The sequence below is a fragment of the Styela clava genome, chromosome 6 (genome assembly GCF_964204865.1).
Source record: "Styela clava chromosome 6, kaStyClav1.hap1.2, whole genome shotgun sequence".
Lineage (NCBI taxonomy): Eukaryota > Metazoa > Chordata > Ascidiacea > Stolidobranchia > Styelidae > Styela > Styela clava.
The window spans coordinates 7,102,247-7,121,649 of record NC_135255.1 but is presented as its reverse complement, the minus strand read 5'-3'; the positions used below and the strand labels follow the sequence as shown (position 1 = coordinate 7,121,649).

At 31.1% G+C, this 19,403-nt stretch overlaps 3 protein-coding genes across 4 annotated transcripts in view; all 3 read left to right on the top strand.

Annotated features, from left to right (window-relative positions):
• Window positions 1–1,844: 1,844 nt before the first annotated feature.
• On the top strand, window positions 1,845–5,704 carry LOC120330629 (succinyl-CoA:3-ketoacid coenzyme A transferase 1, mitochondrial-like). Its single transcript, XM_078113579.1, has one exon. It carries the CDS (start codon window positions 2,530–2,532, stop codon window positions 4,108–4,110), a length of 1,581 nt encoding a protein of 526 aa, XP_077969705.1. The 5' UTR covers window positions 1,845–2,529; the 3' UTR covers window positions 4,111–5,704.
• Window positions 5,705–5,729: 25 nt separating this feature from the next.
• LOC120330639 (macrophage migration inhibitory factor-like) lies at window positions 5,730–7,298 on the top strand. Its single transcript, XM_039397516.2, has one exon. The coding sequence runs from the start codon at window positions 5,744–5,746 to the stop codon at window positions 6,092–6,094; it is 351 nt and encodes a 116-aa protein (XP_039253450.2). The 5' UTR covers window positions 5,730–5,743; the 3' UTR covers window positions 6,095–7,298.
• Window positions 7,299–7,352: 54 nt separating this feature from the next.
• Window positions 7,353–19,403, top strand: part of LOC120330627 (dyslexia-associated protein KIAA0319-like protein) — a 28,092-nt gene continuing 16,041 nt past the window's right edge. Inside the window, exons 1-9 of one of the 2 annotated variants that reach the window (XM_078113578.1) lie at window positions 7,353–7,491; window positions 8,178–8,335; window positions 9,376–9,475; window positions 10,776–11,048; window positions 11,835–12,071; window positions 12,939–13,063; window positions 14,339–14,492; window positions 14,996–15,102; window positions 19,098–19,206. In XM_078113578.1, coding sequence (XP_077969704.1) covers window positions 7,407–7,491; window positions 8,178–8,335; window positions 9,376–9,475; window positions 10,776–11,048; window positions 11,835–12,071; window positions 12,939–13,063; window positions 14,339–14,492; window positions 14,996–15,102; window positions 19,098–19,206 — 1,348 coding nt within the window. In that variant the 5' untranslated portion in view covers window positions 7,353–7,406. Of the gene's footprint in view, window positions 7,492–8,177; window positions 8,336–9,375; window positions 9,485–10,775; window positions 11,049–11,834; window positions 12,072–12,938; window positions 13,064–14,338; window positions 14,493–14,995; window positions 15,103–19,097; window positions 19,207–19,403 lie in introns of both variants that reach the window. The other variant, XM_039397503.2, reaches the window with a different exon arrangement.

Genomic DNA, 19,403 nt, shown 5'->3' with positions numbered 1-19,403 from the left:
TTCTCCACAATATTCTATCACGTGGATGTATTATACGGCGCATTGCAGTCAAGGCTGATGGATGGAGCGTCTGTGCAGTCGTGTATTTCAGACTTCTGCGATGCTGTATCTCGTATCCGGGAAACAATAAAATACGACGACACATGGAGTGCTTCTTTACGCCGCGGGCAAAGAACGCAGCGTTTGATTTTGTCTGCAAAGGAATGCTGTGACATTCTGGTGAATCAAATAGGCGATCGTCTGCGCACTGAACACCTTGCCGCGTTCTCTTTGATGAACCCCAAAAATTTTTCAAAATTTGCACGTCAATTTCCCATCCATTTGTTGGCTACTGTCTCCAAATTTTACCCCATGATAAACGTGGGTAAATTGGAAAATGAATTGCGATGTATATACACCAATCAAACTTTTTTGAACATCACATCAACTTGCGCGCTCTATGGGTTCCTCATAGATAACACTCTAGTAACTACCTTTGCGGCGTCTGCAAAATTTCTGGACATCATTTTGACGACGCCTATTTCTTCCGCCGACGCAGAGCGAACATTCAGCACGCTGAGGCGTATTAAAACGTATCTCAGAAACACAATGAAGCAAGATAGATTAAATTCCTTGGCTGTTTTATCCATTCACAGAGACGTTATTTCTGGGATGCATGACTTTCATCAGCGCGTTATTGAGCATTTTGCTTCCAAGAAACCGCGGCGTGTTGCATATATGTTCAAGCAGTAGAAGTCTAGCAGCATATATACATATGAGTGAGCGACGCATGTCCTTATCTTTGCATTACCTTTCCTTTCTTCATAGTAACGTTTTAAACCTTATTTTAGGTTTTGTCTGCTTTCCCGAAGTTTCTGTTAATATGTCATTGTATTTATCTGGGTAAATATTGCCTTTCCTTTTGAAAGAGGTTTCAAAATAAACTATGTCTATATTTATTAATCCCTTGACTTGGACCGGTTTTAAAGACACTTTCTTATCGTTAAAAATTGTCGCTTTTGCCGATTGGTTGTTACCGATGGAATGGTTTTTATACTCATAAAATGATGGGAGAACTTACAGCGCTCATCCTGTCCCCGTAGATGGGGGTGACTTAGTCCCGCAGTAGCTTGCCCCGGTTGTCAAAATGACCACGCGCCGCCACTGGAAAAACACATCACGACAATCATACTAAAAACAAGAGAGCTATGCTCAAATATATGGACACATAATTTTGATGACGTCATAGCGAGAGAAAAAAAGTAATAGCCTTCTGGAGAAAATTTTTATCTTTAACCACTGAAAATTTCAAAGCAATTTGTCCAGTATTCGAAGAGAAAAGTCATTTCTTCAAAACGTGTTGATGGAGACAAATAATAACAATAACAACAAAATTTTGAAACGATCGTTATGTCCACTACGTGTCCAATAATAAATTGAGCAAAAGCATACATGAACATGAAAAAAAAAAAATTTACGGGCAAACTTATTCGTGAAGTCATAAATAATTTTGACGAGTGAAAGTGGTGAAAAATACAAAACAATAAAAGTTATGTGACGGTGCCTGTGCCAAAATGCATTGTATTGAACTTGAGCATCGGACCTGTACTCGTGTACCAATATGAAGATCTATTATCACTCTATGATGACATTAGTTTTACCTATATCAGGGGTGTGCAAAGTGCGGCCCGCGGGCCAAATGCGGCCCGCAAGGAAAAATTGTGCGGCCCGCGGAGGCAACTGGAGAGCAGTTTAAAAAAAATAATATTAAAAGATACAAAAGCTAACTGAGTTTTGGTTACAGCCTATCGGTTGATTTTGTCTAAATCTAACCTAGAATAAGATTTGACAGCAACTAATAGAAAGCCTGTGTTAAATGTAGGTGCGGCCCGCGGTTTCACCCGGTTATTGATATTTGGCCCGCGTGCGAAAAAGGTTGCACACCTCTGACCTATATCATTGGGCTGCCATTACATCTTACGCCAAACTTGAGCAGACAGCAAAAATAGTACGAATTCCAAAAAAGAATCGATATAGCTGCAGGGTCGATTTGAGCCACAGAATTTCATATCCTGTAAACACACGGGATATGAATGCAAGAAAGCTGCCAAAACTTCAAATGATGTTTATAGGTTTATTTCGACTCTAAACTGATTATGAAATCATGTTTAAAACATGAGACATAAGCGTACTGAATAGGCAATCTTAACTTGTAACATAGAATATGAGTGTAAATACACGATCAGGTACTGTACTCTCCCGTCGGGTAGGGAGATTCATATGTCTGAACGAAACAAATTTATTGGACACGAAATATACACTCTACTAGAAAGTAGGAATATATATGTTAGTTTTCAACGATTTTATTCGGCAAACGTTGCATTGTTGTAACATCGCCGCTACGCCACCGCTCATTGATTTACAGTCGCCTGCTCTGCGGTATGTTAGCTGTCGGTGGCGTTCTACACGTTTGCTACCATTGTTAGGATAGGATAGGATTTACATATTTATCCCGTTGAAGTGCTGAAGTTTGTATAACAGAGCAATAAAATGTCTACGTTGGCTGCCAGTTTATTCCGTAAGTTATCTTTTAATACAATTTTGTGCAGAGGGACATGGAATCCCCGAAGGCATGTAAATAAGCTTGTCCCCAATTGTCGAAAATTTTCAACTGCCAGGGTCTTTCATGCAGAGTTTTTTGACAATGCCGCAGACGCGATTAGTGACATTGATGATGGGTCTAAGCTTTTGGTCGGTGGTTTTGGACTGTGTGGTATCCCAGAGAATCTTATTAATGGATTACTGGAAACAAAAGCTAAAAATTTGACAGTTGTCAGCAATAATGCAGGAGTGGATGATTTTGGATTGGGTTTACTTCTTCAGAATAGACAAATAAAACGGATGATTTCATCATATGTCGGAGAAAATGCCGAATTTGAAAGACAGTATTTATCTGGAGAGTTAGAAGTTGAATTGACACCACAAGGTACATTGGCAGAACGAATCAGAGCCGGAGGAGCTGGTGTTCCTGCATTTTTTACCCCTACTGGTTTTGGAACTTTAATTCATATTGGCGGAGCTCCTATAAAATACTGTGCTGATGGATCGATTGCTGTAGCGAGCCAACCAAGAGAGAGCCGAGAGTTTAATGGAAAAGATTATGTCATGGAAGAGGCAATAACTGGTGATTTTGCTTTAGTAAAAGCATGGAAAGCAGATAAAGCAGGAAACCTGATCTTCAGAAAGACTGCTAGAAACTTCAATCCCCCGATGTGCAAAGCAGCTCGTACAACCATTGTAGAAGTAGAAGAAATCGTAGATATTGGCTCAATACCACCTGAAGATGTACATGTTCCAGGATTATTTGTACACAGAGTAATCAAAGGTGAAAAATATGAAAAGCGAATTGAACGTCTCACAACTCAAGTTGAAAAAGGAAAAGGTCAAGGAAAAGCTCCCAGTGCTTCTGCACAAATAAGGGAAAGAATAATTCGTAGAGCAGCATTGGAATTTAAAGATGGAATGTATGCTAACTTGGGCATCGGTATGCCAATGCTTGCTAGTAATTATGTCCCTGATGGTGTCAGTATTAAACTTCAAAGTGAAAATGGGGTTCTGGGCTTGGGACCTTTTCCTAAAATGGGTGAACAGGACCCAGATTTGATCAATGCAGGAAAAGAGACTGTTACCGTTTTACCTGGCGCCTCTTATTTTTCTAGCGATGAAAGTTTTGCCATGATTCGAGGTGGTCATATTGACCTCACGGTCCTTGGTGCCATGCAAGTTTCACAGTATGGCGATCTTGCAAATTGGATGATTCCTGGAAAAATGGTCAAAGGAATGGGGGGTGCTATGGACCTTGTTGGTAGCACGAGAACAAAAGTAGTTGTTACAATGGAACACAATGCTAAGAATGGATCTGCAAAAATATTGCCTGAATGTGCATTACCATTGACAGGAGTCAAATGTGTTGATGCAATCATCACAGAGAAATGTGTATTCGATGTTGATAAAACTAAAGGCCTTACACTAATTGAAATTGCAAATGGTCTCACTGTGAAAGATATTGAAGAATGTACTGGGTGTCCTTTCGAAGTCAGTAAAAATTTGAAGCCAATGGGACAAGTGTAACCTACACTAACTCTTTGAAATTGCGGTATGAAGCTTGGTAATAATGTTTATTGGAATTTTGTATCAGCTTGATAATTAGTTTTCAACATATTGCCTATTATGAGCATAGTCGTTTAAACAAATAATGTTTCACACTGAATCATGTTCATATCAGCGTGTACATCTATTTTCAATTGCTAAATATATTTACAAATATACATTATCACATGGGTACCCTACATACAGTAAAGTCAGTTAATTGGTTACCTTTTGAAACTCTCATACTAGTTTAGATTTCAATATTTTACTCATATTGTATTTACAGAAGTACTTATAGTTATAGTTTTCAAAATATGTTTCAATATTGCAATAGTTTAGAATTGAAATTATAATTTGGTCATTTTTGTTTTGATATTCATAAATTATTTTATCATGTCGAAATCTGTGATGAATATGACATTTTCAAAAGTATGACACCAATGACTCTTATTTGGTAAAGGCAAAAAGTAATCTATTACATTTTCATTCGAGATAGTATTCTTGATGGTAATATTTTTTTCAGTCACATAGTTTCTTGTTTTGAACAAACTTTTTGATTAAATTTAGCACAATATAATTTTTTTATTTGCTCAGTAATAGGCTAAATCTATCATCGCATGTTATGTTAAAAAAAAGCAAAGATGTGTCTGACTGATCTCAATTAAATTTGATGTTACTTCTGTGTTAATTTGCACTTCATAATATCCAATGACCTGTGATTTATTCAAACACAGCAGTAAGGTTTCTGTACTTTCCAAAATGTTTCAGTTAATGCAATTTGTTGAAATTTTTTAAAATTGATCGAGATGCATCCTCATTTTGTTCAATGATTTTAATTTACGTTGTTATTGATTGAGAACCAACAAAATCACATGGTATGTTTTAATGATCAATAGTGAATTAAATATCCAATTGATTATTATAATATCTGTCAAAAATTGTGGTTTGGAGATTAAGATTCATTGATCAACAGCACGTATGTATTTCTCTACACTTGGCTTATGATCTAATTGAAGTAAATTGGCAAATGTATTTTGATATTGAGATAAAGTTATAGCTCATTACATAGGATTGCAATTACCAGTACTGTGTGCTTCTTGTTGATGTAGTGCCTTAAATTTTGTGTTTTCTTGGTGTGAAGAATCGTTATTGATTTATATTGCATGACAAGACCCGATTTTCGCCTTGGAAAGTAGTGTCTGGCAAATGATTTGTATTAGCAATATTTGAAAGGGTGGATGAGCATGCTATATAGAAAGTTTAAAATGTTTTTCTGTTTTCTGAATATCATCTTTTTTAGTTTATTTCTTCCAGGAATGCCTTTTTTGCAATTTTGTTTGAAAAGAATCACGAACGAACGTTCTTGACAGCCTTTCCTAATTCAAATTCAGCTTTTTGTAAATCATGGCATTGTACTATATTTTCACTCAGTTTATGACAGTTGTTCCCATTTAAATTTTGATCATAATATCATGATAACATAGTAAATTTTTTTTTTGAATTTTTTTTAATCTCACGAACATGTCAGAGGATTCATTATTTCAATTCAATTTATTCAATTTTTCCCTTCTTTTAGCTAATACCTTATAAGACTTAGTTCAAACTTGAATATAAAATGCCTTCATTAACCATAACCACCAATGTTCCTAAAGATGAATTCCCTAAAGACTTTCTGGCGGGAATGACAGAAATTTTGGCTAAAAGTTTGGGAAAACCAGAAAAATACATTTGTGTTGTAGTTCATCCAGGAACATGGATGTCATTTGCTGGAACAGAGGAAGCTTGTGCAAATTGCAAACTTGAAAGTATCGGGAAATTATCTCAACCTGAAAATATTGAACATACTAAGGCAATCATGAGTTATCTGAGTGAAAAGTTGAGAATTACAAAAGATCGAATGTACATAGCATTCAGGGATTCTTCCAAGGCAGATATGGGATACAATGGAACAACATTTGCAGCCTAATGCAGTCCTGATTACCTTAAAAAAAGTTGTAGAAACAATGTAGTACAATGGAAATTTATTTGAACCTGGGAATGCATTTAGATTGCAAAGGATTATATATTACTTTGTGTAGTTTTAGCTGATATTGTAGTTTTGTTTATTAACACTGATCAATGTTACCATATTTAAAACTATATACCGGTACTCTTGATTGTTTTATAAAAACTTCCTTTTGAATATAGTGCATTAAATTTTGTCTGAATTAACATCTTCGTATGATAGAAGCGATATACCGATAAAATCTATTGTAAACAATAACATCAACTTATAATTCGAGCCCTATGCAGTGTTTACAGTACATAAACATCATTCATTTTCAACTTCATAATAAGCCAATTGTTTTTGTTTATTATTATTATTGTGTGAGTCCTCATTGCAGTAAATTAACCAATCATCCCATGATAGCATATTCAAAAGTTCAATAAAGAGTAAGTCTAATTTTATTTGCACTGTGTTGCATGTTGCTTGATGAAATTATTGTTACCGTAGGTATGTTTGAATACTTTCACATTCCAGATTTTTTTTCACAATTTATTTAAAATATAATTGTTATCAAAAATTGTTTGAATTCAAACTAGTTGGGAGCAAATATATGTGTTCGTGTGCTGTTTACATTATCATTGTTGCTTAAAACAAACTTTGAACCTCACTTTTTACTTTGAAATACATTTTTTATTTTCCTCAATATTATTCAAAATAAGTTGATGTATCAAGTTTGCCTCCTACCTATTCTTATTTTTTTTTAGCTATTTTAGATAAATTCATAATGACTGCGGATAGTTATGGACTTTTGTTTTGTTTGCTTTGAAATGAGTTACTGTTTCAAATTGTTTTGCTTATGAATATTCTTTCCCGTGCCAAATTATTTTGCAAAAAACTAATAATTTTGTTATAAATGATGTGTGGTCGTCATCATATTAGATTTACCTAGTAATTTATCTTATCCTAGACTTACAGAAATTGCTGACAGTTCAAGTACATTTCCCATATCAGCTTCGCCTATCTATCATTAATGTGTTCATTTCAGCATTAAATGTGCCAATGATATAATCTTAATTGTAGAATTTAGTGTATTGTAGTTAATATACAATTCAGCTGTTTTATTGTATACCATATACATTGCAAATCATGCTTACTTGGAATTGTTTTGTGTATCTGGATTTAGTTAACCTTATCCATATATATCACATACTTTATTAACAATAACTTATAATGATTCGAAAATCAATCTTGTGAACACAAAGGAGTGTGAGGGTAACAATTAAAAGACAGAATGAACTGCAATTCATATCAAATTATGTATTCTATCAGAATATTAATATTATGGATTATATTTCAAATTACAGCAGCAAGTGATGGTAAGTAAGTTCGTATACACAGCAGGGTGAGTTAACAGTGACCAATAATATTAATAAATGCATGAATGTCATTTTGACAAACAGATTATGTTCAAATAATCTGCATAAAATTTGAAAATAATCTGCATAAAATTTGAAAATAATGATAAAAAGTAATATGTAAATACTTACAAAGCACTTCTTTTTTGCAATCTAATTATTGCGTCATATTTCAAACTGTAAATCTTATATGACTATTCTGTTGAAGACGGGCCACTAAGATTATGGTATTCTTCTAGTGGGCTAAATTTTTGTGATACAGAATTAATCATCACGGAATCTATCTTTTTGCAAAGTTGTCAAGAAAAGAAGTTTCTTGATTCCCTTCTCACTATTATATTGTCAAAGTTAATTGAGCATTGTATGAAATAACTGATATGCAGACATCAGCAATTGTTTTGAATGGTCTTCTTCAGTTGATTTGTTTTGAATAGCAGTTAGAATAAGAATAAATGTACAGTAACGTATGAAAGAAGATTGTTGTAAGAATTTGATTCATTGTCAAATCTTTAGCCTTGCAGGGTTATTGATTCATGTATTGTTTACATAAACCTAAGTAGCAGAAGCATTTCATTGAACTGCATTTTGTGTTCAATTAGCATCTAAAGATCTTGTGATTTATTTAGTCATTTTTATTTCCTTTTCAGGTATTTGCAACTATGAACTTTTGCGCGACACTACAATAAAACCAGATAATATTTCACAAGATGCGACTAAAAGTCTTTTCAAAATAGATGATGCTGATGCATGTGGTCAAAAATGCTGTGATATCGATGGTTGCATGGCTGGAATGTTTCGAATTGAAGTATGTATTAGGTTTATCATAAATATGATAAGTATTAGTATTAAAAGATTTGGAGAAAAATCAAATTTCGTTTTTTTAAATTACCTTTACACTTGATTTTCCAAAAATTAAATGTCCCAAATAGGAATTGAAGCATTAAAAATGTTTACAATTCTCTAATTGTTTTTAAATGTGTATTTGGGAATAAAACCTATTTATAAGCTATAAACCCTTTGCTACTGTATCAATAAATCTTTAAAAAATTGCAGGTCATTTATGCAAATTTTGAAGAATGTCAGGCTTGTAGCTATTGATAGATAATCTTGAATTTGGATTGATTTCGTTTTCCCTTGATCATGTAAAAATTATTTCGCCAATATTATTGTATTTTAAGTTATGTTAAAGCCCTCTGGCTATTTGGCCAATTCATGTTTATTTAATAAGGTTTCCTGGAGAGATCACAATCACCTTGTGGGAGTAGCACTAGATTGAACCAAGGTCCTTTATTTAAATAAGTTCTCTGGTTCAAAATAGGAAAATAGGTTTAAAATTGGATTTGAAAATTTGCAGTAAAATCAGTATAAATTGATAATTCTTCAAGTTAGCTATACACAGTACACAGCATTTTCCCTATTTGATATGATTTTTGTAATGTATTTTGCACATTTGTTGTGCATTTGACACCAAGTGTTTGTGCCCCACAAAAATGCCTAATTTTTCTGTACAATTAAATTTAATATTTCTTGGTCGGAAAATCTCATTGGAATCGGTCATTTATTAATTGTTGAAATCTTCTTAGTTTCCTTGTGATAGGATGGGATCGGTTTGTTCAATGAATGAGTAAACTCTTTTTGTTAAATTCACCATATTTTTCTCATAAAAATTCATTATTTAATTTTATTTCAAAAAATATGCTGTAGAAAATGAATTCAATTAGAATAGGAGCAAATTTATAATTGATTGCAAATCAGTGGTTCACTGTCAAACACTAACTTTTTTGTGAGCATTCAAATTTTTTGTGGCGAAATTTTGAATCTCAACCATATTATCTTCTTCTCTAGGATCAAATTTGTCTTCTTATGAACTGTGATGAAGTTCCTGGAGGATGCGTATTTCAAGATGATAATTTGCCAATCGTCACAATACGAGTCAAGAGAGAAAGTAAAAAAGGTAGGCCTAGTTGTTTCATTCATTTTACTCATTCTATTATTATAATGAGGCTTGGACAATGAAATGCTAGCTTGTTCTTATGTGGTCAAAAATAATATTTTTGATTTGCTAATTTCACAAATACAACAAAATAATTCATAAATTTGAAATAATTGTAAATTGTAATTCCAAATTTCACTAGTGTCTCTGGCTTTACAATTTTATTTTTATCAGTGGAAGAGATTTAACAGTAGTAGAATATGCATATTATGAAGTAAAATTTGACTTACCTATTTCATAATTTCTTTAGCACTCTCTACTTTCAATTACAGTATTAGTGTATTGAACTTTTTTTTTTTTTTGAACTTATTTCACTTTGTGCATTTCACATTCATAAGTTAATAACATTCATAAAAACATGTTGTTATTAGTTGTGCAATGTTCTTACCTGTTGCAAGGTATTAATTGATTGACTATTGATCTGTTGCATCCCACAGTAATTTATCCTCTGGGAGGTAGCAATTACTAACTTATCAGGAAGTCAATTTCCTGCTGAAGTTTTTTAAGCCATTTACATAAGAACCAGAAAGTAAATCTATTTATCAAGCAGCTATAATGTGAAAAAATGAATGAATGTGAATGTTTTTCTGAATTAACTCTACAAGCATAAGGCATTATTAATTAAGAGAATTCAACTAAATGCAGATATCTGTATTAATATCAAATAAAATTCAAGGCTACATTATGACTCGTACCGGTATATGTAAAATATGAGAGTTACATCGATTGTTTTATGTCCTGAAATATTGTAAATTAAATACCTATGCTGGTTTCATCATCATTTATTAAAATTATAATTGGTGAAATTAGGCATGAATTGTACTTTTGCTTGATAATCTCCAAACATGAATTAAAAAAGATCGATGTATACAAATGTTAAGAGATTATTAAATTTCTGCCAAGAAATATCGTAATCTTCTTTTTATAGAATAGCAAGTATATTTGTAAGCTTTCATTAGATCTTGGTCTAACTCCTTCAAACAAAACAAGATATAACTGTGAAGTGTGAGTTTTTATTATTTCATCTCCTGTTATTGCTGCTGGATAAAGTAAAAAAAGGATTGGATAAAATTTGAAACTTTAGAGGATTTTTTTTTTTAAAAGACAATGAGTAGCCTACGAAACAAAAATACTGTCGAGTGTTGAATGCCTGCCTTGTTGACCAATTCAACAATCAATTTATTGATTCTTTTCTCCCTGCTCTTCCGAAATACCAACAAATCTATTTCATTGTCATTTTCCTGATTCGCAGGAGATGACGCCATCAAAGTTGAAGAATCAAATAATAGTTTGGATGCAAGTTCAAATGAAGAAAATATAGTATCAGTTGGTACAGACAATAAAAATAATAATGACGTTATACAAACGAGCGCAATACCCACTGTACATGTTAGTAATTTAAAAAACAATATATCGGATACTGGTTCTGGTATGGACTCGCCAATTTCTCCCACTGTTGGAATTGGAAATTCACCACATGAAGAGACATCGAAATCATTAAACACTATGGCACCTCCAGTTGAAGGTGAGTTGATTTTTTACTTAAATTTTAAACTGTTTTTGGGAGTCCTCACTTCTCAGCTTATAGGACTAGCCCAGAGCCTTCAAAGGACTTTCAGAGTAATACTCTGAAATGCACTTAAAAAATTTTGGTTATTTGCTCTTTCAAACATTTTTGAATGGTTTTACATATATTGGTAAAAAACGATTTATACCATGTAACATTTTAGTTCCATATATTATACAGAATTTAGTTTTTGAACTTCAATGACTTTATTACTTCAGTTTTATATTACCTATGAATACCGTCATCTGGAGTATTGAAACAACATTACAATGATAGTTGTCTAATTCAGTTACAACTATACTTTAATCTTCAATTGAACCAACTATGGTCATTTGACAAGAAAATTGGAAATACAGCAAAGCCATGAAGCATTAGCATTGCAATAGAACGACCCAACACCAAAAGGGAGGCACTGAAAAAGAACTATTCTTAAAGCATGATATGACTTGATAAATATATCTGAAAGTCACACACTGGCACTTCCTGTCTTATTGTTCATGCATTCCATGTTTCGATAACATCTTACAAGTATAAAGCTAGAACAATAAATTTCATATTCTCACATTATCTTTCATTGTGGTAAAGCAACATGTAATAGAAAGGTAGCAAAACGTACAAAATTTTGTGAATTTATTATCAAATCAACAAATTTTTTAAATTTTAATATTGTAATTAAATATCGGCATTTCTGTAAACTGCTTGGTTCATAGTCTTGATTTCAAAAACATTATATTCTATTTCAAGTGACAACTTCGAAACCGCCATCTTCAAGCACTGTCTCTACATCAACTGTCCCTAATACTTCACCTGCACCGTCCGCTACCACAATTACATCTACATTGACTAGTTCAACTTTAGCTACAACAACAAAATCAACTACAGTAGAAAGAATCAAATTAACAGTGTCTACAGGCGGTAATCAAGAAATAAGATTGCCAGTCGACTCTGTTGCAATTCATGCTGATGTCTCTCCATTATCAGGTTTGTGGAAACATTATTATTATTTCAAAATATTCATTACTGCTTGCTTGAATTGCATACCTAATACAATTAAATAAAACTGGTAAAATTGTAACTGGTACAATTGTGACTGGTACATACTTTGTTATTGAATGCAAACTAATATTTTTGATAATGCATTTGTATATGTTTTATTAAATTTGCTTTATGCATGGTATTAGCCACAGATAAGATTCTATTACTGAGATTTAAAAATAATTTGCAAAGTTGGCTTTAACATTGAACTATATTTTGGAATTTTAATAATATACTTTAATAACTATTTGTTTTGTGTGCAATTATATGTGAATAAATCATTGTTTAATAAAATTTAAACTGTTCTTTAAGCTCCTGTTCAGACAAAGCTAATAACCATATAAACCTGAAGATTTATTCACTGATTCGCTGTTGACTAGCTTTATTTTTCTGCTTGGTTGCTTCTTGAAAGTACTTTCGTTTTAAAACCCATCGTCTCTGAATCAGTTGAAAAGTGTTTGAATGATTTGAAGTCCCAAGACTTTTTCGACATCCTTAATTCTTATTCATGAATCATGAATGACATTGTGTTTCATTCATGTATTTCGACTGGGTTTTACAATACAGCAGTTTATGTCTTTGTTACGCGATCTTTGATTTAATATCACTGGCATACCTGTTTACATCATACTTAGTTTTTTAATTGGCAAATCAGGAATTTTATATTAACTTATTATCTGCAAAAAACATATTATATTCCCCTGTTTCTGACACTTTTTACTTTTGATTTTGGAGTTGAAAGAATAAGTTTTTCGCTTTTGCTAACTACCTATATATTTTGCTATGTCATCAATTGTTTGCTTGTACTAACAGATCATCCATATGACTATCTATGGAAGTTGATAAAACATCCTGAAGATTTCCAAGGAACACAGTCTGGTATTGAGACAGAAACATTGAAACTGGCAACGCTTACACAAGGAGAATATGAATTCAAGGTTTGTTTTCATTGGTTATATTTCGTTTGAAAATAAAATGGGGAAAATGATTAAGCAAGTCATTTAGTAAGATGATTTTTCTGTTTAATTGAAATTGAAAGAGAGTTGCCAAATCAAATAACTTGTTTTGACAAATACATTCTGGAACTATTTTTTTATTGTCTAACAGCAGATTCTAAAGTAAGTGCTAATAAGTATGTTTTATTAACAAATAAATTATCACAAATCAGGTTGATTTATATGAATTAAGTTTGGTAGCTTTTTCTCAGAAAGTTAGGAAAAACCTCACTCTAAACATTTTTCTATTTTTACATTATCAGTAGCTAACTAAGTGAAGTCTAATTTGTTTTGATTGAACTTCAGGTATTAATAAATGCTCAAAATACCAAACCTACAAATGAAACTATTCTAAAGTATCCCTAAAATCAAGAATTCAGAATATAGCTTACATATCAAAAATATTCAATTTTTAAAAATTTGGTCATTTGATTCGTTTCGGATTTCTCTAGTTTCTATATTCAGTAATTTGTGTTTTATTAATAAAATAGCATATTTTGTATTTATCTGTTCTTAATCAACTTTTTTAATTGAGTTTCTGTTTTGACGGACCTGCATATTTATACTCTGTTTAGTGTTTACATGTTTTTATTTGTTATATTCATAATTACCAATGTTTATTATTGAATCTTGGGTGTTGTTCTCACACCAATGTTTTATTGCTTCTTCATATCCGTTATTGTCAAATTTTACGACACACAGATTGGTATTGCCTGCTATTTACAGTTTTTTATAAGTCAAAGAGATGCCAGTCTGAAAAATATTTAAAACTGCCAAGCCTAATAAATGGGAATATTAATAAAATGTACTTTAGGAAACATATTAGGTGGCATGACTTTGTGACATGCAATCAATGGCATATGATATATTTTAGACAGTGCTCCACAACCAAGTATTTTTCTTGCGGTTGTGAGAGTATTACCAACAATAAAAAATATTTGAAATCTTAAAAGGGTAAAAACATTGGTTCCAGGTTAACTGAAAAAAAAAGATGTTTGAATTCAATTAGCCTTGAAATTAGATTAATATTCTATTAAATTCTATTAAAAGAGGAACTGCTTCCTCTTTTTCTCAAGTTTTAAAATCAATTTTAGAGAGGTATATTTTAATAATGCAGTTTTGCGACCAAAATTGTAGATGCACATAAATTATAGCTTATTTTAGATTTTTGATATTGGCATGTTATCTCTTATTAAGTAATATTGCACATTTTTTCAGGTTGAAGTAAGTGGGGAAAATTCATATGGAGAAGCGTCAGTAAACATTACCGTTCTACCAAAACTCCGAGTCAATAAACCACCTGTTGCTGTTATATCACCAACTTTCCAAGAACTCACTTTACCGACTGATTCTACTCTTTTAGATGGATCACGTAAGTTTATTATGACTCTATGTTCTGTTTATTTCAATTGGGAAGCTCATCAGGCTGATGGCTTCACTTTATATACATATTTCAATCACTTGAAATTTCCGGAACAACTATTATATAATGAAATCTTTAGTAACTTGTAGGCGAGTATATTTGTATATTATTATACACATTTAGAATCTTGTTTAAAAAATTTTCCCTCCACCTCTTCACCAGTGTCAAATTAAGAATTAATTTATGTGTAAATCTTCAAAGATGTGGATGGTATGAATAATACCTATCTAGCAGAACATATCTCTTGTGAAATTTTTCCTTTTTACACCTTATTCAAGTTTATGATAAGTGTTTGATCATATAAGGCGCAAAGAATTCAACAAGATAGAGAGTTTGTGAAATAATGTATGACTTTGATAAATTTTTACAGAATCTCATTTCTTTTTTATATATAAGGTATAATAAACACTAGTATTTCTTCAAAACTTTTGTTAATTTTGTTTTCTCGACAGAGAGCCATGATGATGACGGTATTGAGACGTATGAATGGGAAGAAGTAGAAGGACCTTTACAAGCCAATATTAATAAAGATAAGAACGGGAATCTTCCAAATGAAAAAGTATGTTCTGTGTTGGTTTCTATGTATCCTTGAATATAATTTTTTGACTATCTCAATTACACAATACCATACTTTTAATCTTAATTTTTTCATCTGATTATATATATATACACTTACTTTATAAATTAAAATAAAGTTTGCTAGTTGCTATATACATTGCAACATTTCACTGATGCATTCATTACCCATATGCGTTCTTATAACTAATGAATGAAGAAAAGTGCTCTCTTGAATCTTGAATTTCATCTAAAATTGCTAATTAATCACTATGAAAAAATTCTCACATGTAGTCACATCATGTTAAATTTGGTTGAAATAGAAAATTCCATCACCTGATAATTATAAGCTCAAATGTATAATCACAAATTAAACAAAAAAGGCTTAATTTTGCACTGTCTCCGTAGATACTATATAATATATTTGTGATATGAAGCATGTTCTTTCACATGGTTCATTTTATAGTACAATTGAAGCTTTCAATTGGAAGTTTATATCTACTGTAAATTAGAATTAACGAAAAATAGTTCTGAGTAGCTGCTTACCAATATTTTTGATGAAAGAGTTATAGCCTATCTACCATAACTTTTCTGTTCAATTAGGTAATTCCTAGTGTTTCATATTTAAATAAAATATCACAAACCATCCGAATTTTCAAATCCTTCTTTTTTTGTAATATTCTCCTATGTCAATTCAAATTAGGAATGTCAAAATGATAAGGTCAAGTTCAAAGACAAGAACTCTTGTAAATGAGCCAATGTATATTCTTGTCATAACATTGACACGTGGAGTAGCATATTTTTGTTTGTTTTGAGAACATTTTTGTGGATTGTCTATCCTATTTGTAGGTTGCGAATGTCTAAATTTATATAAAATTAAACATGAAAGAGGGTTATATCGTATCTTTTATGCAATATTCATGCTTGTTTAACTATAGTACTATTGCAATGGTGCAATTCTGTCTAGTATCGATTTTTTCTGCATTCTATAACATAACACCATAATTGACAAGCTTGAGTACAATGCTATGTGTTTCAAGTGTATTTAAACATGTCATTTATTGTCATATTCTAAGTGATATTGAGAGCTGAGTGGACTATTGTAAACATTTTTTGCTCATGATTATCGATCTGTTTGGATGTTTGATTGTTTGAGGGGGATTATGTTGAGACTTGTCTGTTTTTGAATAAGTGGTCGTTGGACTAGAGTTACGGTATTTATTGAAGCCTTCTGGTATTTTTAATTAACTAGCTTTTACATATAATGACTTGCTGCGAGTTACAACGATTTGAAATGTTTGGATTGATCATTGGAATTACTGTAATTGTATTCTATACTTTGAATTCTTGATTTTGGAATAGTTTTAAAAAAAATAGTCTAGTCTAATGGTATAACCGAGAACGCTCAATAATAACACGTTCATTCCATTTCTGAAAACTGTAGAAAATGTAGAACCAATCAAATCACCTCACTTTCTTGCATTTTTAAATGCTCATCAAATATATATCAACTTTTGTTCTTTGTTTTAAACATGGCCAAAATTTAAAATAAATTTCATGTTCGAAAATATTATTTTAAATTGTATTCATAATGTAAAATTTTTAGTTCAGCTATTTCAATCACATACCCTGCATCTAATGGATGCCTGATTCATCAGCAAAAGTATATTATTTGGTTAAAACTTGTTGCCATAAAATATATTGTAAAAATTTAAAACAGATTCCAAAATGCAAACTATTATAACCCTATTATAAATTTCTTGTTAACAATTTTTAAATGATTATATCAGTTAGAAATATGAATAATTTTCATTCCTTCTTGATTTCATAAATAGCCACAATATGCTATAAATCATTTCAAACCCCAAATTCAGTTTGTTTACAATTTGAAAATGTCATTAATGATAATAAAAAGTTTATGACTTAAAATGTTATGAACTGTAATTTTAAATAGGCATTTTTTTGAACTACTTACTGGACAACTATTCGTTAGTGAACTAAACATTACTATTTGAACTGCGTCCAATAGCTGGTTATTCACACTTGCGCAATAATTGTCTCTTGTAATATGATATTATGATATGATTGAGATCAGCGACAAAACCTTTTGTTACTTCATAAAGATTGATTACATTGCCACATTCTGGAATTCTACTCTATTGTCACATGGCTTGTCACATGTGTATGAAGCCCAAAGCACATCATTGATCAAAATAAGGTTAAACTAAGGGTTGAATCCATTTGTGTATTGAATTAAGCCAGGAATGGTTGGTTGGTAGATTAACCACTTTGGATACGAATTGATTGTACTGATGTTCATTGACTTGTACCATTTTTTTTTCAAATCAATGCTTTGTTTATTTGATGTCGGAAAAAATTCAGAAAATCTATGTCAATGGCATGTAATTTAAGGAAAACTGAACTAACTGGTCAATTCATCAAAAAAAAATTTAAAGAAACTCAATTATGCTTCTGTATGGTATTGACTTAGAGATATAAATTTACTTTTAATGCTGATTCTCCTAGTTAAATACAAAAAAGGAAATTTAGCATTATGGCAAGGGTTGTCCCAAACGAATCAAGTAGTCAAAAACCTTCAAACTTTGATATTTTCGGAATGTTAAATTTTTTAGTTTGGAATTGATATAAAATGTTTTATTAATATTAAAATTTATCGTTTTAATATATTGAAAACTAATGAACTTATCAAAAAAGGCTTCATTTACCTCCTGATGGAGATAATAAATATAAGAACCAATTAAACAATGTTTATTTTTAATCATATTTACTTCACCATACTATAAAATTTTAATCCCAGGAATATATAATAATTTATGTATAAATTTTCATCGGAATATATTCGAAATAGCACATACTTTAGTTTTTGCCATCATTGATTATGTATCATGCCTTGTTTCATATAATGAGCCTAATGATATGAAAAAATCTGAAAATACAAAATATTATTTTGTGAATATAACATTAATAATTCTATAGCATCATTCATATTCATTAATTCATGTTATAATTCACAAGATCCTGTACTAGATTAGTCATATCGTAATACCCGTCTACATGTGTTTATTCAAACAACCCTTAGGGTATAAATATTGGACTTTGGCATGAGTTGTCTCTATGTAAATAAATCATTATTGGTAATATTTGAATGTATATATATAATCACTAAACACAATATGGAATAAGTGCTTAATTAAAATGATGTTTTTGGTGGATTACCAATTGTGGGATTCAATTCAATAGCCTATTGCAATGCTTTTTTGATTTTAATTTGTGTACATTTCGAAATCACATGTATGTAAGAAATTCCATAAGCTGTTAGGATTTACACTGCTCTGAATTCTTATTATCTTACAAATATTTTCCACAAACTTTTCAATAAGTTCATAAAGTTTTTGATTTTTTTAAATTGCAAAGGTAATTTATCAATACCATATTATATTTTGTATATCTCTACAGGAGTATCGAATGATGTAAAAACTTCAATAAACATTGATTATAATTTAAAGAAAACCTGGTTAAGATATATTGAGAACTGACACACAACAAAATTGAAATTGTAACCAGACTTCATGTATATTTTTACAGACCGGTGTGAATTTTTTTTCTGATGTCTGGTAGATAGTATAAAAATTAGGAATGTTTATGGATAGTATCCCTAGTGTTTATTTTAAATCTAAATATTTGCTAATCAGGTATATCAATTTGTCACAAATTTTATAATAGAGAAAGGACAGTATTTCCAACCATCTAAATTCATTTCATGGATCAATTTTAATTGGCCATTATTTTTTATATTTTCAAACTGAATTTTCAAGACACTTATTCTACATGAGCTATTTTACCAGAACTGTACTTAAGTTAATGCTTCATATATTCTAAAAAAAGTGAGGACCAACTTTCATAGACTGTCATGAATTATTTGTGAATGTACCAATTTAAACCCTTTGTATATATTTACATATCCATTTGTATTTTCAGGTGCTGAAAATTACTGGTCTCATTGTCGGAAACTACACATTCAAATTAACAGTTACAGATACTGATAAAGTAACAGATTACACAGAGGCAATAATCATTGTTAAAAACAGTAAGTGATTGATTGAGATACTGTTGCGTCACATTTCAAATTATAATGGATATAATTTAGCTAGTGTCAAATGTGTTTTCTACTTATATTTTAATAGGAAAATGTTGTTTTCCCATTTTAAAAAGATTCATTTCGAACACTCAGGAATTTTATAACTATCCATTCTTATTTTAGTAACACTTATAGTAGTATTGTAA